At 45.5% G+C, this 21,539-nt stretch overlaps 1 protein-coding gene across 1 annotated transcript in view; it reads left to right on the top strand.

Annotated features, from left to right (window-relative positions):
• Positions 1-21,539, top strand: part of ITGA9 (integrin subunit alpha 9) — a 390,243-nt gene that overhangs the window by 50,693 nt on the left and 318,011 nt on the right. Inside the window, exons 6-9 of the mRNA XM_021934572.2 lie at positions 8,449-8,578; positions 11,284-11,369; positions 13,832-13,900; positions 18,906-19,043. Coding sequence (XP_021790264.2) covers positions 8,449-8,578; positions 11,284-11,369; positions 13,832-13,900; positions 18,906-19,043 — 423 coding nt within the window. The remainder of the gene's footprint in view (positions 1-8,448; positions 8,579-11,283; positions 11,370-13,831; positions 13,901-18,905; positions 19,044-21,539) is intronic.

Below are 21,539 nucleotides of genomic sequence, written 5' to 3'. Positions count from 1 at the left end.
AGATTCTGGTCCTCACACCGGAGGAGGCTATTTCAACCTGCCAGGAGGGCACCAGCTGGCCAGAGACCACTGGGCAGAGGAGGTGGGCTGGCTCATCTGGAGGCTACCCCCATTCGATGATTTCTATAGGAGTCCGCTTGACTCTGAGACCTGGGGAAGGAGTCGATTCAGGGATGTGTGAGTGAGATGACATTCAGTCAGGTTGTGCCCCATCGTTGGCGGCTGTGCAGATACATGAAGCGCGTAAGCATCCCCTCCTAGTGGCCCTCTCTCCTTAGTGAAGAGACTTGTTTGTTTTTTTGAGACAGAGTCTTGCTCTGTCGCTCAGGCTGGAGTGCACTGGCATGATCTCGGCTCACTGCAACCTCCGCCTCCTGGGTTCAAGCAATTCTCCTGCCTTAGCCTTCCGGTTACAGGTGCCCACCACCACACCCGGCTAATTTTTGTATTTTTAGTAGAGATGGGGTTTCGCCATGTTGGCCAGGCTGGTCTCGAACTCCTGACCTCAGGAGATCTGCCCGCCTTGGCCTCCCAAAGTGCTGGGATTACAGGCTGAGCCACCACACCTGGCCTGAGAGACTTGGTTTTACACACAACTCTAACCATTCCCTTTCCCAGACTCTGAAGGACAGGACACCTGCATGCTTATGTGCCCTTGCGGTAGTATCATGACTTTTGGCTGGTAGTACATTTTTAGGGACTGTTTTCTTGTGTCATTCTTATTTACTGTAAGTTTGCCCTTCATATCAATTCCTCCTCTCTCAAACACTTTCATGACTGCCTGCTGGCACTGTCCATCCATGTGATTGCTCAGGCCAAAACAAGAGTCCTTTTTACTTCTAATTCATCTGCAATCCTGTTGTTTTAGCCTCCAAAACACATCCCAAATATGACAGCTTTTATTACCAATACAGTCGCCTCCATTATCACCATCATGCTTCTAGAAAGGCCACCACCAGCACCTGGAGGTACACTGGCCCTGACTGGTCTTCTTATGTCTATTATGCTTTTTTAAAAATTGTGGTAAAATACACATATTATAAAAGTCACCACTTTAAAGTGTAGTTCAGTGGCATTAGTGCATTCAGTGTTGTGCACCTGTCACCACGGGCTAGGTTAGAACACCTTTATCACCCAGTCTGCATCCATTCTGACCTGTGCAGTGTGCTTTCTGCATACCAGCCCCAAGGGCCTTCAAATGAAACCCATCCTTCTGACTCCGAGGCTTCCCAGTCACTGGAGGATTAGAATCTAAAGCTCCTCATCCTGGCCCCTGGACTTGGCTCCCTGAGGCCACCTCTCTCTTTCCCTCACTCCAGGACAACAGAGAGCTGGGGGAGGGCATGGGACATGGGGGATGGAGGGAGGATGAAGGGTGCTCTCTGGCTTCCAAAATGAGGGCACCTCCTGAGTCACGAGCAAGACTGTCCACCTGCATTTCAGAAACTGCTGTTTAAATCCAAAGAGAAGATAGACAGTTGGCAAATTCATAGTGTCTGATCCAGAAAGCAAGCAAGAAAAGGCAGAAAGTCAGAAGTTTTGTTATTTTCACTCTCAAACCAATAAATAGGAGATGCTACCCTCCAATCCCCATTCCACACCCTCAGTGATTCTTCACTGGAGAATCATTTTTATGACAGTCGACAGAGTTCTATGCCTTGGGAATGGCACCATTCCTAGCCATTGAGGCCAAATTTAAAGATTCTTCTCTCACCTCACTCTCCTACTTCTAAGCTACCTTGCAAGTCCCACTACCTCCTATGCCCTCAAAACCTCTAACAATGACATCCATTGCTCTCCACATCCTCTGCCACCCCACAAATCTAAGCCACAGTTGTCTTGCTCGCAGCCCACTGCGGAACCCTTCTACCGTCCTGCCTACACCCTTGCCTCTGGACAGACTGATCCCCATATGGCAGCCAGAACCACCTTTTACAAACAAGAAAAACATCATGGTGCACCCTTGCTCAGAACTTTCTGGTGTCTTCTCATCCTGCTTAGAATGAATGCACATGCCTTCCCTTGGCCTCCCAGCCTTCCTGCCTTTCCAGGCTCATCTCCTGCCTCACCCACTACATGGTATTTTCAGCTGCTGCCAGGACACGCCGGACTCCCACTGGTGGCATTGCACTGGAGATCCGTTCACGTGGCTCTGTACACAAGTGTTTCTTTAGAAGAGACACTAATGGAGGAACTGCTGGGTCAAAAGGCACTCAGATTTGAATTTGATACATGTTGGCACATTGCACTTCAGACGTGTTTACCATTTGACACTCCCCTGCATTGCGTCTGTCTCTATCTTCTCTCCCTCAGCCTTTTAATTTTTGTTATGAAAAAACATCTTGTTTTAATGTCACTTTCCCTGATTATTAATGTCGTTTAATATCCTTTTAAAATATTGACCATTTGTACTTGTTTTCCTGGAAGTTGCCTGTTTATGTTCTTAGTACGTTATTCTGTTTTGTTGTTGTTGTTGTTTTCCTGGTTTTTAGGAACTTGTTGCATATTTTCAACACTAATCTCTTACCTGATATATGTGTTTTTTACCTGATATACAATTTTTTTCATCAGCCTTTTTCTTATCTTTTAAGTTTGCCTATGGTGTCTTTATCATCCTGGCAATAAACCTGCACATTTGGCCAAATCTATCAGTCTTTTTTTTCCCCCAGATTCTAAACTTCTCTCTTAGAAAGGTTATTCCTTATGTGCACCACAAGTTGGCATGAGCAGCTGGGCAGGAGAGTGCCCGGGATCTACAACAGAAGTCTAGGCTGAACAAACTCCCATATTTTATACTTATATTTTCAATATACTTATATTTTTAATAGCACTTTCATAGGTTGTTTTTAAAAAAGATTTCTATCTTTAATCTTTCTGGAATTTGTGTTATATACATTGTGTGATAGAAACTACATTATTTTTCTAAATATATAGTTGGTTGTTCTGATACTGGTTTGTTAAACAACTTTTCCTCTCCCTGTTGAAATGCCATCCTGCCATGTGGCAACTTCACTCTTCTTCCATCTCAGTAAACATTTAGATCATGTAACAAGTATGGCTGTTGTTCCTCCAACAGGCCTGTCTAGTATCGTGTGACTTGAGCCAATAGGCAGTAGGGAGCCATTGTAAGTTCACAAGCAGGTGACACACTGGCAGATGGCAGTGTTGAAAGAAAGGCTATTTGGGCTGGGTTTGCCCAGAACCTTGGGAGTGGAAGGGCCTGAAGGGAGGCCTGGTAGGAGGCCATGATGTGGTCCAGCCATGAAGCAATAGGACAGGCTAGGGGGAAGCTTAAGGAATAAAAATGATTGGGGGAGGCAGAGAATATGAAGGAGGTGTCAAGGGGCTGGGTGGCCAGGGAGCTGTGGGGTAGAGGAAGGAGGGTTTGAGCCAGGCTTCTGAAGAATCGTGGTGCCGCTGGTGGAAAGGGGTTGCCCGAGAAAGAACCCATTGGGAGATGTAAACTGCCGAGTCTGCTTTCAGATACATGGAGTGTGTGATGTTTTTAGAGGACATTTGGATTTAGGGACTGGAGTCCTGCCCGGGGTAGAAACTTAGATTTGGTCGTTGCTCATGACTCTCTTAGGGGATGAGTGTGCTTAGAGAGCCGAGAGAGAAAGTGTTCCCAGGAGGGAAGTGTCATTATGTTAGCCGCAGCTGCTGGCACATCAGGCATTGGGCTGGGTGGAGGCAGGGAGTGGTAGGAGGAGCCGGCGGGGCAGGGGTGTGGAGGGGAAGTCCAGGTGGCTGTGCAAGCTCAGGGTGACCAGAAGAACAGAAGACCTGCTGAAATCCAGGCTCTGGGATTTAGAGCCTGAGGGAACCATGGGGTGTCAGCCTGTGCTGGCTGTGCTCTCATGGTACAGCAAAGTGGGGACATGGTGGGTGTACAGAGTGGCCGGGGAGGGTGGGCAGTGTGAGTGGGAAGGCAGCCCCTCTGGGCGCCACTGTGCCCTCTGACCCCGGCCTGCTGTCTCCTGGCCACTTTGGACTTTGGCCTCCGCTTCGGTTCCCAGGCTTTTGGCCTCCTTAAACAGGAGGTCTTTGAACTCACTGCCTGCCTTGTTTCTGGAAGTTCAGCTGTTTGTGGCTGAGCAGGAAATGTGGTTGAAGGGGCCAGGCCAGCATGGCTCCCCTCCTCTGCCCTCTTGCTGACCTCGTCACTTGGGCTTGTCTTTTCTGTGCGCTGATGTCCCCTCACAGGGCAGACAGCTGCTTCCCAAACTGGACATGGATCTGTGTCCTTCTGGACACAATAGCTATGTTGCCCCAAAATATTTTGGCCTAAGGTGCCTGCTTGACCTACAGGTCAGTGACCCTGAGCTTAACAAAGCCCTCTGAGCTACGAATACCACCTGAGTTTTAACCTGTCATTGAGGATTAGAGAGAATTTCCTGGGAAGTTTATTTATTTTTGTAGATGAGGCTAACAGAGGTAGTAGATGCTGCTTAGCAGCAAGAGAGAATTTGGACCAACGGGGCTGGCGTTCGTGCCTGCTGCAGAAGCCTGGAGACACTTGAGTGGCAGTTTGTTCAGCACGGACTTCTGTTGTAGATCCTGGGCACTCTCCTGCCCAGCTGCTCATGCCAACTTGCAGTACACAGAAGAAATATATGGCTTCTTCCAGGCACACCTAGATGCCCTGGTCCCTCTAGGGGTTCTGCTAATAAATGCGTCTTGGGAAAAAGCTGCATTGCTTATAGATGGGATTCCACAAATGTGATTTAGGTAGTGGTGACCTTTGCTTGGGGAAGCTTTCATTTGTGTGTGTGACATTGACATTGGCTGTTCCTGGGTGGTGGGGACCTAAGTATTGGTCACTTTTTCCTAGCACTTGTGAACAGCACCAGAAAGGTCACAAGCATCATCCATAGTGAACAGAAAAAAACAACTATGAGGGATTTCCAGGAAGGCACTGTCCCTCCCTTCAGCCTCAGCTCTGAGGATCACAGGCTTGGCCCTGTTTTATTTAGTATGGACTGAAGGGAGAGGGGTGTGAGCACTGGGGGTGGGATGGAGGGGAGCGGTAAAAACAAGAGCTGTTGGTTTTAAAGGTTTTTGAAGAGAGGAATGACTTTATCTTACCCTGTTTGTAATGTTTGAGAGGGCATGCAGTGGTATGGTAGGCATACATTTTTTAACTTTTATCCTGGGTTAGTCTAAGTCATCAGAAAGCAACATATCCCTTACCCGCCCCCAATGTCCCGAAGAGCCTTTGCAGGCCTGGGCTGTTGGCCTGTGCAAAGCCGCAGGTGGAGAAAGTTCTGCACTGTGGATACATCTGGGGCTCAGGAGGTTGCTCATTAGGTTATTCGGTGCCCTTTGTATTATATTTGGACGCTTATTACAAATTCCTTTCCAAGCTCAAGGCCAGGAAAAAGAGTCTGTCTCCTCTGATGAACTTATCGCTTGTGTTTCTTATACTCTTTCTAGAACTAGCCCGGTCTCTTATGCAGGACAGATGAGTGTAAAAAGAATGAATGGATGGATGCTCTGCTGTGTTTCCCAGTGGAGAGTCCTGACTGCAGAAAGCCATCTATTTTTATAAAACAGTGAGATACCCCTGGGAACATCTGGCTTATCATCAACAGCTTCCTTCAAGGGGGGTAGGATCTCAAAACCTTAAAATGAAGTGCTCCTCAACAGTCATTTTCATTTCTTGTCTATACCCTCCTGAATTATCAAAAAGCAAACCATTCTGGCGAGAATCTAGTGGCTTTTCTTCCATCTGTGTTCCTGCCCTACCCTTTGTTAAGGCTCTTCCCCAAATTAACCATAAAACATATTGTTTAAAGCATTGTCCTCTTGCCTGCAGGCTCTATCCTCCTCTCTATTTTTTTCTTTAGATACTTCTGGCTTTTGCAGACACTTGCTCCCTGAGAATTCAGTGGTGACTTTATGAATTGTTGTCAGAAATTCTAAATCTCCGTGGCGGGATCTAGCCTCCAAGGACTTGTCAGAGGCCAGCAGCTTCTGCCAGTGCATGGGGTCGTCTCTGCAGAGGGAGATCAACCTGAAAAGATCTGTTTCTGAAATATATGTGGGTGACCGACGGGCAGGGTGCGGGGGAACTCTGAAGGCTCAGGGGAAGGTCAGGTGGGTTTCAGTAGTGAGAGACTTGACCTGTACAGCATCTGTTCTCCCCATGAGCCTTCATGACCTACTAGTATCTTTGGAGTTTTGTCTATAGCTGAAGGGTTTCCTCTAGAAATTTTGTTGATTTTAACCTGTTTTCATCGATTTTTTTTCTGAAATACTTTGCATATTACCATGCTGTCTTGCCCCAAGAATGATTTACAAAGGGACTTTATTTATCTTTATATCTAGTGTGAACTCTGAGACATAATAGTAGGTGCTCAATAAATATTATTGAGTGAAAAATTACTGATTTCATTGGAAAAATAATTCTGATTATTTCTTAGTGCAGTGTCGAAACTTTAGAAAATGTAGGTAATCCAAAAGTAGGGATTCCTTGTTGGAGGAAGGAAGGACTGAAAGCCAGGGACCTCTGATGGATACAAGCACAGCCTGCCTTCTAGCTCCAGCACAGCCTCTGCACAATGGGAGCTTCGTCTTAATGCTTGTCAAATGTCATCTCATGAGCACGTTTTGTGTTTTTATGCGATGACTTCCTTGTTAGTGTTTAATCACTGTTCTGGAATTTTAAAGAAATGAAGATTATTAAAAATATTAATACATACAACAAAATACACTATTTTAAATGCAGAGTTCGATGAGTTTTGACAAATGTGCATACCACGTTGTCTCTGCCTGAATGAAGATGAGAACATTTCCATCACTTCGGAAAGTTCCTCATGCCCCTTTGCAGACAGTGCTCCTCCTCTTTACTCTGGGCACCCACCGATCTGGCTTCCATCACTGTGGATTGGTTTTGCTCATTCTATAACTTCCTATGAATTGAGTCATTTTTTTCTCATCAACATTTGGTCTAGGATTCACCCATATTTCAATTGAGTTTTGAATACTGTGAAAGGGTTACACAGGCAGAGGAAGTATGAGGGCTTGCACAGATGTAGATAGAAAGAGCAGAGGGAGTGCCGAAGACCAGAATTAGTTTAGAGTGTCCTAGGCATGCAGTCTGAGGAGGCAGTGGCAGGAGAGGACCCTAATGTGGTTGAAAGAGTGGACAGTGTTGAATTTTGTCTGAGTCCTGCACTCTTGGAAAACAGTCTGGTCTAGAATTTGGAAAAATACAAAGGAAATAAACTTTGGGAATGAGAGTGCAGGGGATGCGTTGATTGGTTCCCATTATCTTATCACCCAGGGGAAAACCCCAGCAGATACCTGTGCTGACTTCCTTGGGTAACCAAATCATTTCTGGGGACTTAGGGTTATCATCAGCATTGGTGATGGTTCTGCGGCACGAACATGCTCTCAGGCCTGTTGGCCATTTCCGCCAATCTAAATGCTGAAGACAGCTGTATGTTGAACCTCTTATGTTCTTGAGCCTGGGTTTTGTTTTGTTTTGTTTTGTTTTTTGACAGAGTCTTGCTCTGTCGCCCAGGGTGGAGTGCAGTGGCATAGTCTTGGCTCACTGAGACCTCTATGTCCCAGGTTCAAGCAATTTTCCTGCCTCAGCCTCCTGAGTAGCTGGGATTACAGGCATGTGCCACTATGCCTGGCTACTTTTTGTATTTTTAGTAGAGATGGGGTTTCACCATGTTGGCCAGACTGGTTTCAAACTCCTGACCTCAAGTGATCTGCCCGCCTTGGCCTCCCAAAGTGCTGGGATTATAGGCGTGAGCCACTGCACCCGGCCTTGAGTCCATTTTTAACAGTGATACTGTCTTTTGCTGCCTGCGGTCTTCTCTTCCAGTTTGTGTCCTTCCTTAGTTGACCTCTCTGGTCTCTTGGTTTTGTTCTTCCAAGTTTACAGTAGACCATAATGATCAGAAAACCATGTTCTAGAATGTCCCTGAGAGGGTCTTGAGTGTGGTTTGGAGGGGATTCCCTGGAGTACTAGTGCACAGTTTCCTCTTGCCACGCATCAGGGCGGGGGAGTTGTTGGATGGTGAGCCTGAAGTCCAGGCAGGGTGCGGTATTGCTTGCTGCTTTTCATGAGTGGTGCTCCCCGGAATCTGTGGTTGAGGTCAATGTCAGCTGTTTGTCATTTCTTTGTTAGAGCCTGATGTAAAGTTGAGGAAATGTGTGTGGTCTCATTGTGGATAGAATAGGGGCCTGGCCTGTCGTGAATCTGTCACCTTACTCAGTCTCTTCACATCTTTAGTTCTGATAACCCCGTCTGTATAATAGATTCCATAATGCTGGTGAATCTGGTGAAATGTGTTTTTATTGCTTAGTGGGGGGAAAAAGAAAGTTCTTGGTGTGAGGAATTTCTCCTTTGTTGTGACTGTGGTTCTCATTGCACTCCCCTCCTTTCCCCTCCTCACTTCCTTCTCTGCTAACCGTTGGATTTCTTTTTGGTAGGAGCTGGTGGTGATGGGTGCCCCAGGGTCATTTTATTGGGCTGGAACCGTCAAAGTGCTGAACCTTACTGACAACACGTACTTAAAACTGAACGATGAAGTGATCATGAACAGGCGGTACACCTACCTGGGTGAGTACTCGGGGAGAGAACAGGTAAGAAAGGGGAAATGGGAGTGATTCCCACCAGATTCACAAATTATTGCTTTATTGTTGGAAAGAGGAGTTAGTTGGCTTTGACGCCTGTTGTTCTAATGACTTACATCTTTAGCCAGGGCGTCTTCACATCTAGCTCCACACACAGAAAGTAGAGAGGAAAACCAAGGAGGGAACTGAATTAAAACTGTATGCTTTAATTAAAGAGCTGACAGTTGAACCTCCAGGGAAATAAACATTTTATTTTCTCATTTTATCAATTGTCAAAGTTCAGATGGTCAGGTACAAATGAGTGTGACGGAGTCTTAATTTTCCATGGGCGTCCCTTTGGAAGGATTCCTTGCATTCTGATCACAAAACTGGCTGCAAGTAGAAAGATAAGAACTAGAAATTATCATGACAGATGGCAACCTAATGCTGAAGGTTAATTAAAGGCTCAGAAAAATATCTCTTATTTTCTTAAGTCTTTCAATCTTCGGGAAAGAAGATAGACACAATTTAATTTAGCTATCAGGCAGAATGACACTGGGGCAAGGTCCATGCCAATTTAAGAAGAGACATAGGCTGACTTTGCTTGTGTAGATGACAATTACAAGACTCTTTTCTTTAATTCATGCCCTAAATGCTATAATTCTGGATTGAAAATGAAGCTAAATTTAGGAGGGCCTAATGATGACACACAATGCTCTTTCACATTCATGACACGTAACTTACAGGGAAAGGCTCTGATTCCCTTTTTGCATAGCATCACTGGGAACTTCTTGTTAAATGGGATTAGGGAGTTGTTGACTTGCCTTTTCCCTTCTAACTACAAATTTTTTGCTGGGTAGTATAGACCCAACAATCCTTCTACTCTGGGGTATTTGCTCCTGTAGGCACTCAGCTGCCTAATACTGTTGTTTATTAAGCATTTACCCTATGCCAGGTTCTGCATATTATTTCTTTTAATTTCTGAAACAACCTTATGAAGTAGGTATTGTTATCTACATTTTATAGATAAAGAAACTGAGGAGCAAAGAAGTTATACATCTTACCAAGGTCACATGGCTCCTAAGTAGCAAAATTGGGGTATGAACCTGTGGTTTCTGAGTGCAGAGTCTAAATGCTGAGCTTCCTTCCCTGTGGGTGCATCTGAGAGAGCACGTAGCACTGGTACTGTACCTCTCACTGGGCTGGAAGCACAAAATGTGAGATTGTCTCTCATTTCCCAGACTTGGTATAGTATAGTGCCTTGTGTATGGTAGGAACTCAACACATATTTATTGAATCAGGGAATGAAGAGAGGGCAGAAGAAAGTCCAGTTTGGATGATGGGTTTGGGGTCTAGCACAGATCCTTTGAAGCTTAGGGCCTGTGGTTTCTCCTTGTATACACATTAGAGGCTCTTATCAGCTGCAGGGATTATCAAGGATCAGTTCAGGCTTTGATCTCACTCAGAATACTCTTAGGTACTATCAATCTCCAGTCTGAGAGAAATCAGGCACGTAGTGAGGAAGAATTGATCATGATATGATGTCATCGCAAAACTCAAACAACTTACAATCACATTAGGGTTAGAGGGTGATGACAAGTTTGGGGATTATATGGCAGCCTGTACAGGATTTATGCTGGCCAGAGGAGAGCTTTCAGCCTGCTAGCCAGGCTCCCAGAAAGCAGGAGACATTGAGGCTAAGCTTAGGCAATCTTTTCCTTTGTTTCTAGGTTCCTTTTGCATCCATATTTTTTCACTGACCACCCTCCCACCTGTCCACCCATGCATCTACCCAACCATGCATCTACTCACCCACCCACTGACAGCTTCTTTTGCCTTCTTGTAGAAGGGAGTGTGGTTAACAGCAAGGGCTTTGCAGACACAGATTGGACTTGAGTCTTGCTATGTGATCTTTGGCATGTTGTTTAACAGGTTTTTCTAATTCTGTATGTGTAAAATGGAAGAAGCAGTCATGCCTTCTTCATAAAGTTGTTAGACTGAAAGAGATACCTAAAGACATGCATAAAAATGTTGGTAGCAACTTTGTTCATAATAACCCGAACCTGGAAACAACCTAAATGCCCAGCAACAGAATAAACATATGACATATTTATATAACGGGATATTACTCAACAATAAAAAGAAACAAACCACTACTGTACTCAACGATGTGGATGAATGTCACAGATGTTACGTTGTGTGAAGTTCAAGAAAAGGCAAACCTATTATATGGTGATAGAAGTCAGAATAGTGGCTACCTGTGTAGGGCGTACTGACTGGGAAGGGGCATGAGGGAACCCTCTGGGGTTATGGTTCTGTGGTTATAGTCACTTCCTTGATCTGGGTGGTGGTTGCATGGCTACACTCATGTGTGCATTCATTGAGTTTTACACGTCAGATATGTGACCTTACTGTATGAAAACTATGCCTTGAAAGGAAGAAAACAGATATATAGTATTTAATACAGTACTTGTCCCAAAGAAGACACTCAGAAAGCCCTCTTTCCTGCCCTGATGTCCTTGTGAACATGACTTTTTGTGAGATGAGAGCCATTTCAGCGTGAGAAGGCTGACAGCTGCCATTTTTTTCCTGGTAGTTTATGTTCCAAGAGTAGGGGGCATGCTTGAGAAACATTTTCCTCTGATGGATGTTTTTTTTTTTCCCTTCCCTTCTTTTTCAACCCTGTGCTTGGTTTCCGCCCATCCTGTTCAGGCTACGCAGTGACCGCTGGCCACTTCTCTCACGCGTCCACGACTGATGTGGTAGGAGGTGCCCCACAGGACAAAGGCATCGGCAAGGTGAGGAGAAATGTCTGTGGAATAGCTGGGGTCAGACAGAAGAGGGGAGCATGCTGTCCCTGGTGCAGAGGTTTGTCAGCTGACATTGACCTGAACATTCTACTGGGTGGCTGGTGGGCAGGTGATGAGGAACCCCCTGACTGCCCCACTTCATTGGAAAGTTTCCCTTGAAAGCTCAATTGGAGTGTGAGTACTACTCACACTCTCCATTTCCTGCACACTCTCATCTGAGGTTTTTCACAGCTGACCGTGTGTGTGCGTGTAATTTATAAGACTGAGCTCTGGCCTTATGGTGTCCTTCAAAAGAATGGCATTTAGTGCTGTCCAACTTCAGATCCCAAACCCTTCCTAAGTTTGGCTTTGATTTAATGGAGCTAGGTCTAGTCCCAGATACCTTTGAGGCTTTACTCATGCCCCAAATTATTCTCATATTTTTTCCCCCAGTGTTTTAGAAGGAACATTGGGTTCCCAAGACTGGTTCAGCCCAAAGGCTGGACTGGAAATATGTGGGTCTGGCTTTCCCTAAACTACAGTATCTGCCAAAAGACCCACCCCCTGGATCTAGGGCTGTCTGAATTCCTTTGGGAAAAATGACCTCTGAGGGGCCTGAATTGTGAACTATACTCATTGGTTCTTTATCATGAAGATACAGGAAATCCAGATTGAGTGGGTACAGATGGATCAGGAACCCGCATTTTTAAGAAGCTCCATAGGTTGCCTGATGGGAAAGACTGAGTGAACAGAGGAATGAACTTTGGATCTGAGCCTCTAGGGGTAGACCTGTGATAGAGTCTGGTCGTATCTCCCAGAGCTTGGAGAAGTGGGATCTGAATTCTGGATTGGCCCAGATGAGCTGAGACCGCTCGTAATTGGAGCCTTCAGCCAGGAGGTCAGGATGATCAGGGAGCTGACAAACTTTCCAGTTGACTAGGCTTGGCTAAGGGTAATTTCTGTGGATCCTCCTGGGCAGAGGTTAGGAGCTGCTGTTCACTTTTCTGGAGCATGTGCCTCCCTCCTCCCTAACATTGTTGCTGTGGAGAGAGGTTCTCCGAAACTGAAACCAGATAAACCAGGGCCGAGCCGGCAGGGAGGAGGGATCAAGCAGGTGACCTTCGATCACCTGAAGAAGGAGGTGGTTCTTTCTGAGTTGCTTGAATTTCTCTAAATAGTAGAGAAAGAAGCACTGAGAGCTGTTCGCATTGATGTCGTCTTCTTGGGGAGGGGCTGCAGGCTACCGGGCATCTCTGTAGAAATGGTAAAAATGCCTACCTCTAGTTCACAGTAATGTGGGTGCCTCTATGCTAACGATAGCAGCTTTCTTTTCTCCTTAGTTGCGGAAAACACCTTCTGGTTTTGTAGTTTTCCCTTCAGATGACTGTGATGAACTTCGTAGTCCCTGTCAAGTCTTAAGACGACACCCCTGCAAACCCCTCTCATTGGCTATCTGGGGGGTGCAGAGGATAAAGTTAAAAAGATGAGAATGGTACTTATAATTGATAGAGCGAGACAGCGACATAAAAATGCTTCTCTTTCAGTTAGACCACCTGAGAGGCATGGGGGAAACTGGTCGTAGTGACAAAGTTGCCGACAATTCCACATTCCCAGGGATTGGGGCTAGTGCAGACTTGATTCCCAAGGACCCCAGAATAGACCTCTGGCCTTCAGGATTTTGCTGGATATTCTAGTGTCAGGGCACAAAAGCACTCACACTAAGATGGCAGTTCCTTATCTCATGGGAAGGTTACTTACACTGGTTCTCATGAGACACTCTTCCCACGAGTTGTAATCTGAAAAAAAGAACTTCCATAGTCAAGTACATTTAGGAAGTTAAACGTCAGTGATCATCTTTGCAGTGGAGATGCATAGTTCACGTGAACATGCTAAAGGCTCTAAAAAGTTCCACAGTCAAGGAATTCACTTGATATTTAACTCCACATTTCCCAAACGAAACTCATATTTACCTAGGCAGATCACATAACTCTAATATGATGTGAAATCACTTTGGGAAACTGCTTTGTGTACAGTATTCACCTCTGCCCATCCCTTTGTCTTCTGTTGTAATGCCTGTTAAAGTCCTATTGGGAATAAAGTCCAATCCATACCACCAACTAATTTAAAAAAAAGGAATAAAGGACATATTTCAAGAAACAAAATACTAGCTTTTTCTCAGAGTTGAATTGTTTACTTGTAATTTGGAAGCTCCTTGGGTCTTATTGTGTGTGGCTTTTATAAGGAATGTGGTTCAGGAGCAGTGGAGGTGATATCTGCCTCAGGGTTGAAGGACCCTTTTATTTGCAGTGTTGGTAAAATGACAGCTGACTTCTTCATGATCATCAGCTAGCATAAGCACATCTGCTGTGCACTTGGCCCTTAAGCCTTTAAATAGGACTCCTAGGAGGATGCTGATAAATATCTTTCATCATTGATTTCATCCTAACTAGATTTTTTTTTTCATTCCGTAGGTTTATATTTTCAGAGCTGACCGAAGATCAGGCACCTTAATTAAGATCTTTCAAGCATCAGGTAAAAAGGTGAGGTTCTTGGTATAAGTGACTATTTTTTATTTGAGAGATGTGATCATGTGGGAGTCAGTACTTTTTAGAAAATTGGTTTGAAGGCCCTACCTGTGCCCTATGTTTCTATGGCAGTGCTATCTGCTTGTGGTGTCTTTACCTTCTCAGCGGTACATGTAACCTGTGCGTTCATGGAATTCATACTCGCTTTAGGAGACATTCTGTAGCAAGATGAGTTATATGTGGCCAAGTTACAGCACAGAGTTTTAAGAGATTGTCCATAGTTCAGACTGTCATCAACTGCATGCCCTGTCTCTCTGCCTCTATCCTTTCTCAACACATCTCCACTTCCAGAGACAGCAGATATTTCTGAGTATAGGTAGCAAGAAGTGCTTCTCACTGAGCCTGTCTCACCAGCCCAACATTACCACTTCCTGAATCCTCAGCCCTCAACTGTCATTGCCAAGATGACTGTTGCCACACAGAGAAAATCCAAACACAGGTTGCCTGATTCCTCTTAGAACCTTGAAGCAGAAATAGCTCAGGGTGCTGCCCTAAAGTTAGTCCTGGGTGAGATTAGTCTGCCTGGGTCCTCCCCACCCTGTCCCTAATCCTCTCTCTGCTTTCTGAAAGTTTCCATTATACTGTCCTGTCATCTAAAATTAAGCCAATTAGAGAGTCCTGCTATTAATAAGCAACCGTTTTCATGAGCTTATCAGTCATGCACTCCTTGTGTGGCTTAGATCAGCAGGACTGTTTGGCTGAGCTTGACTACTCTAAGGGACACAAGTTTAGGCTGGGAGCTGTGGGGGTAATTTGGAGGCTGGTCTTGGTAGAAGTCTTAGTGGGATCTGGGAAGAAGCATAGGATGTCTGAGACATGGGAGGAGGCCATGTGCCTCCTTGATTCTGTTCCTGCTGAGTTAGAACTGCTGTATGCCTTCCATGTTGTTCTGATGGTGAATCATATTCCGAGTCCCAAAAATCCCATTCAAGTAGACCTTTTTGCAATTTTAACAATCCAAATAGGTATGCTTAGTATATAATTGTCATTATCTTTTGAATGAAAAATGCATCACCAAACTTGGTTTTGCATTTTTCCTCAGAATGGCTCTGCCTTCCCCTGAGAACTCTGCTGGCTTGTGTTATTTTAACATTTCCAAAACCCCAAAGCAACAGCACTGGAAAATGACTGTGAGCCATTCTGCAAAAAGGTTTTCCAAGCACCCCTAAAGTTAGAAAACAAATAACTCCGTGCTATTTGTGATTTACAAAAGAGAGTCCTAAAGAGCAAGTAGGGTGTGCGTGGAACTGAGGCTAACATTTTAGATCTTCTGCAGAAGATAAGAAATTGGTGAATGTATCTAGCATGGAAACAATCTCCCTCTTCCCTTCAAATGTACCTGGGTTTGAAAGCCTAAAGGTAAAGGATTCCATTTTTTTTTTTTTTTTTGAAACCGAGTCTCACTATGGCGTGATCTTGGTTCACTGTAACCTCTGCCTCCCGGACTCAAGCCATTCTCCTACCTCAGCCTCCCAAGTAGCTCGGACCACAGACATGTGCCACCATGCCCAGCAAATTTTTTTTTTTTTTTTTTGTAGGGATGGGGTTTCACCATGTTGCCCAGGCTGGTCTCAGACTCCTGGGCTCAAGGGATCCACCCACCTTGGCCTCCCAGAGTGCTGGGATTATAGGCATGAGCCGCCGCACCTGGCCAAGGATTATTTAAAATGAACTGTGGAACTTAAATGTGCCCATCACCCTATTTTCTGAGTATCTTTATGTTCAACTGTAGCTGTGCCCCCCAAACTGCTCTTCCTTCCCTGCCCTACTCCTTGTTGTCTGTGCCCTGGGGAGGCCCAGTTAATGCCTATTGCCCTCAAGTAATTAACAGTCTGTAATTGTGCCCTCTCTCCTCCTTGAAAACCTCTTGGTTTGGATGACAACCTATGCTCAAGTTGATCAGGTTTTGGGGGGTAGATCTGAGAGTGGATGGTGCAAGGAGGATGAGATTAACCTCTGGGAACCCACTTGTCCAAACTTCCTGAAGACTTCTGCCATTGAGTTCCAGGACAGGTTCAAGCTTGAATGTCTGCTTGGGTGTCCTTATCATACCAAGATACATCAGGTTCCCTGAGAAGGGACAGAAGGGCCCAGGTATTCAACTTCCTGGCTTCGTAGCTGTTTGACTTTTTCTTTCTTTAGGGCTCTTTGGCCCTAACCTTTGCACCATTCCACAGGCACCCCTTCTTTCTGCCACTCACTCACAGCCCTCTTGCCTTCACTTCCTTCTACTAGTGTCTCCAAGTAGCTTTATCCTGTCATCATCGTTCTGCTTTTGAAATAGGCCATGACCTTTCTTTATACAACATATTCTGCTTCTTGCCAGAAGAAATGAGACATTCATGTCTGTCTGACTTCTCTATTACCTCCTACGAAAGGACATGACCCCAGGCTTTCAAAGGATGCCTTTAGCTTTATCCCTATGTTCAGAGCCACATAGACAGGAGAGTTCTAACTCAGCAAACCACCGGTTCACTTCTGCTTCTGTTTGGCTAGAATTTGGTCAGATAGTTCTGCATCCTGGCTTCCCATAAGAAAAAATAAAAAAACCCCACCAAAACAAAAAAAGCTGATTTTTGTCTTTATTGGTTGACTTTCTCCAAATAGTACATATAAGAAATCACCAACATGTGTGCAGTTCAGATGTTAATACAGACACACATCTCCATATTTCCAGGCTGATGGGGACTCTGATCATTGGACGCTAACGCCAAAGCATGTCATTGCCATATTGAAGTTTTATTGAATTGACGGAGTATGTGAAGCATTTGTATTTCAAAACTTAGGTAGGAAACTTCACATACAGAGATTTCTAATTTAACATTGATGAAGATGCCAAATTAAATAGCCCTTTGGAATGAAACAAACAGTTCCCCTGGGGCTCAGCCAGTGAGTGCAGCCAGCAGCTTGGCTCTTTGGGTCTTTGCCTGTGTCTTACTGATTTCTTTTACCAAAGCGCAGATGGGGAGATTGGCAAGGCCACTGAAATAGTGACTGGTAACTCGATTTCTTGCCTCCTCACCCTCTGTGATTTCAACCCTTTCCTGTTCCTTTCTCCTTTGAGATTGGGTAGTCGGAGGGGAGGGAGGTGGCCTTGGCATATCACTGGGGAAGGATTTCTGAGCGGCCACTACAAAGCCCTCCTGTGATCCTGTTAGCTGCAGGAAATAGATTGGAGTGTCCTTTACCTCTTTCCCTCAAACTCCCTGGGTCAGCTGCCAACAAACTCCAGCAGTAAAAGAAAATACTTGTTCATGTCCATCAAGCCAGGGGCCTGTTATTAGAAAACATTTATTTTAAAAGAATAATACTTTTTCTTTTTCTTTCTTTCTTTCTTTCTTTTTTTTTTTTTTGAGACAGAGTCTTTGCTCTGTCACCCAGGCTAGAGTGCAGTGGCGCGATCTTGGCTCACTGCAACCTCCGCCTCCCAGGTTCAAGTGATTCTCCCGTCTCAGCTCCTCCCCAGCTGGATTACAGGTGCCCGCCACCATGCCCAGCTTAATTTCTGTATTTTTTAGTAGAGACGGGGTTTCACTCCATGTTGGCTGGCTGGTCTCGAACTCCTGACCTTGTGGATCCACTGTGCCCCCTTAAAGTGTTGGGAGTATGTGAGTGAGTCACCATGCCTGGCCTCCCCTCCTTCTCTTTTTTTTCTCTTTTTTTTTAAGTAGAGGTTGCAAACTGACAGCCTTTGGAAACAATACAGCCTACATATATTTTGTTTGGCTTGCACAGCATTTGTTTATTGTTTTTACGCATGAAGAAGTTGTGAGCATTTAAAACACTGGCACTTTAAATAAAGTTTTAGGCCGGGCGCGGTTGCTCAAGCCTGTAATCCCAGCACTTTGGGAGGCCGAGACAGGCGGATCACAAGGTTAGGAGATCAAGACCATCCTGGCTAACACGGTGAAACCCCGTCTCTACTAAAAAAAATACAAAAAAACTAGCCAGGTAAGGTGGCGGGCACCTGTAGTCCCAGCTACTCGGGAGGCTGAGGCAGGAGAATGGCGTAAACCCGGGAGGCGGAGCTTGCAGTGAGCTGAGATCCGGCCACTGCACTCCAGCCTGGGCAACAGAGCGAGACTCCGTCTCAAAAAAATAAATTAAAAATAAATAAATAAATAAAATAAAATAAATAAAGTTTTAAATTTTTGACTTCTTTTGGAAAATGCAAAGGTTACTCCTCTCTGGGTCAGCCTTCCTCTTGGTGGCAGTTAGCTGCACCTGGGTAGAAGCTGCTGCTTTAGCCAGGCTTGTGGGCTTCAGTTTGCCACAGTCTCCACCAGTCCCTATTGTTATGTAGACATGGAAGACAAGTGTCACTTGCCACATTAATTTTTTTTCCTGTGCCTGTCACCTGCCTGGATCCTGTTGGTATATGGGTTTGAGACTCCTAATTAAGCTATAATTAAAAGTCAATATTATCTTGCTCTGTTCTCTCATCAGTCAAACAGTCTTAAAAGTTGTACCTTTTTCTGTCACTTCAGCTCATGCCTTCCTAACCAACCTTTAGCTATGCATAGGACCGGGAGAAAATAACCTATTTCCCCATGTAACATTTATTTTCATGCCTTTCTTGTGTTGTGAGATTTCATATTCCTACTTGCTTGGCCTTGTCAAATGTTCGATATAAGGGGCATTTTTATTATGGTTGTAGCTTAACTTTGAATCCTCAGCTTGCATTTTTAAAAACAGCACCTCATTCTCTGGGCATCAATCTATTTATCTTCCCCTTGATAGGACTCCAGGAATAGGGGACTTTGGGTCACACTGACTGGGGCCCTGCCTTGCTGCTGGAAGTTGGGTATTCCACTCTTTGCTAGGCATTCTGTCTTAGGGGGCAGCATAGCCATCCAGCCTCTGAGGGATGTTTCTAAAGCCAATGGGGTGGAGGAAAGCGAGGGCATCCTTGTGTGAGAGCAGACACTGAATGCTTTGTTGCAACTCAACTTGGTTGCAGATGGGCTCTTACTTCGGCTCCTCCTTGTGTGCAGTTGACCTGAATGGGGACGGCCTCTCTGACCTGCTGGTGGGGGCCCCCATGTTTTCTGAGATCAGGGACGAGGGACAGGTCACTGTCTACATCAACAGAGGAAATGTGAGTACAATACTGGGCAACGTGTGGATGGGTGTGGGGTAGGGACATTTGTCCAGCTAGTAGTGCCTGAGCACCCCTCTAGGTGGGCACTGGGGGCTGTGTTACCCAGAGGAGATGAAAATATGTGATTTCTGTCTTGAATAAGCTCAGTGGTCCATTAATGGAAAGTTATATACAATGTTACAACTGCGTACACCCAGGGGCCAAGGAGGAATCTTAATAATTGTCTTTTGAGTGCTTACTATGTACCAGGGACTCTTCTTCCTGCTTTCTGTGAGAGATTTCAATGCAATGTACACATGGTATCAAGGGTGCCCATTTTTCAGGTGAAAAAACTGAGGCCCAGAGAGGTTAGGTAATGTGTCCAAAACCACACAGCTAAGAAGTGGGGCTGGGATTTGAACCTAGGCAAGCTGGCTTCAGAGTTGGCATGCTTTGTGTCTCAAGGTTATGCCACCTCTCTGGGAGCATATGCACATCTTCCCAGGGAAGCAGAGGAGGACACAATGGCTGGGGAATCTTGGAGAAGGCGTAGGAGTTAGCAGACAGGCAGGGTGGGCTGGAGCTGAGCTCCCAGTGCGAAGCTGGGCAAGTGGGTTGGGGTGTGAGGTGGTGTCACCACTCACTTCAGCATGGGGGGTCGAGGGACTGCATGGGAGCCATAATCTTGTTTTCTTTTTTGTTTTTTTTTGAGACAGAGTCTCACACCATCACCCAGGCTGGAGTGCAGTGACGCAGTCTCGGCTTACTGCAACCTCTGCCTCCTGGGTTCAAGCTCTTCTCCTGCCTCTGCCTCCCAAGTAACTGGGATTACAGGTGCTTGCCACCACACCTGGCTACTCTTCTGTGTGTTTTTAGAAGACATGGGGTTTCACCATGTTGGCCCAGCTGGTCTCAAACTCCTGATCTCAAGTGATATGCTCTCCTTGGCCTCCCTAGGATTACAAATGTGAGCCACCACGCCCGACCAATAATCTTGATGTCCCCTATTCTGCAGAACCACGAAAGGGACGTGACATGGACAGAAAGGTGCCTCTGGCCCTCTGTAGCTAATGGAGGGTGGGTGAGTGGGGGCTGGGTTGGGGCACAGCAGTGCATCGTGGAGGCAGGAGACCAGGGAGAAAGCAGTCTTTTCAGGATCTGGAAGTACAAGTATTCAACAAGAGTGAGGTGGTTCAGTGAAAACATTCTGGTGCCGCCTACCTTTTATCTAACATGAGAAAATGCTTATGAGATAATCAGTGGAAAACGAGATGAAAACTGCATTTATAACCAGTCCTCAGAAATACGCCAAATACATAGAGAATATGAGTAACAGCTCTCTGAGTAGATGTTTAGTTTTATCTTTATCCTAATAGTAAGAATATAATTTCATATTAAAAAAAATAAGTCAAAGTATACTGTTAAGCAGTGGCTGAGATGCTAGGTATCCCAGTTGGGAGAGGGCAGAGGTTTAGCTATAACTAAGTGAGCAGATGCCACAAAGGAAGGAAACAGTGAAAGGAGAGCCAGGGACTGTTAGAGCCTTATGTTGCCTCTGAGGTTTTCAGGCTTTTCAGGAAGGCAGATCTAAAACCAGGGAGGCTTTGGGAGGCCAAGGCAGGAGGATCACTTGAGGCCAAGAGTTCAAGACCAGCCTGGTCAACATGGTGAAACCATGTCTCTACTAAAAACACACAAAAAATTAGCCAGGTGTGGTGGTGCTTGCCTGTGGTCCCAGCTGAGGCTGAGGTGGGAGGATTGTTTGAGCCCAGGAGGTGGAGGCTGCAGTGAGCCATGATCATGCTACTGTACTCCAGCCTGGGTGACAGAGTGAGACCTTGTCACTCAGTTAATCAGTCAATCAGTCAACAAGCCAACAAGCAAGGTGCAGTGGTGGTTGCCTGTAATCCTAGCTATTCAGGAGGCTGAGGCGAGAGGATCCCTTGAGCACCGGAGTTTGAGGTGGTAGTGAGCTTTGATTGCACCACTGCACTCCAGCCTGGGCTAGAAAGCGAGACTCTGTCTCTAAAAAAAATAAAATACCTGAGAGGGAAGGTGCTTATTGGTACCTGTTGCAGGAGCCCTTGGCACTGCATCCCCACTGACATTCTAGGAGGTCAGGGCAGGGTGCAGGGAGAAATCAGGGGGACATTAAATAGATGAGTGCCGTGGGCATTCAGTGGTGTCTGCCATTATATTTGCAGGAGACTGAGACATTTGTGTAGGAGTCAGGTCCAACAGCCAGACTGTGTGTCTAAATCAGGAGGTGGACTCTTGAAGCATAAGAACTGCCCCAGGCCTCCACTGGGCATGATGCACCTACACCCTCTCCTGCCAACCAGTGTTTCTTGATGTTGTGTGGTTATTCTAAGTACCAGAGTATTCTCATTTCTGTTGACATAGCCATTTGAATAAAGATCAGAAGGCAGTGTGGAGGAGGGGAAAAAATGCTGACTTTGGAGCAGGGTGGACCTGAGTTTGAATCTTGGTTTTGCCATGTGCTAGCCTGTGTGA

Source organism: Papio anubis, chromosome 2, assembly GCF_008728515.1.
Source record: "Papio anubis isolate 15944 chromosome 2, Panubis1.0, whole genome shotgun sequence".
In the NCBI taxonomy this organism is placed as follows: domain Eukaryota; kingdom Metazoa; phylum Chordata; class Mammalia; order Primates; family Cercopithecidae; genus Papio; species Papio anubis.
Note: the sequence above shows the minus strand (reverse complement) of the source record. Positions and strands in the feature narration are given on the sequence as shown.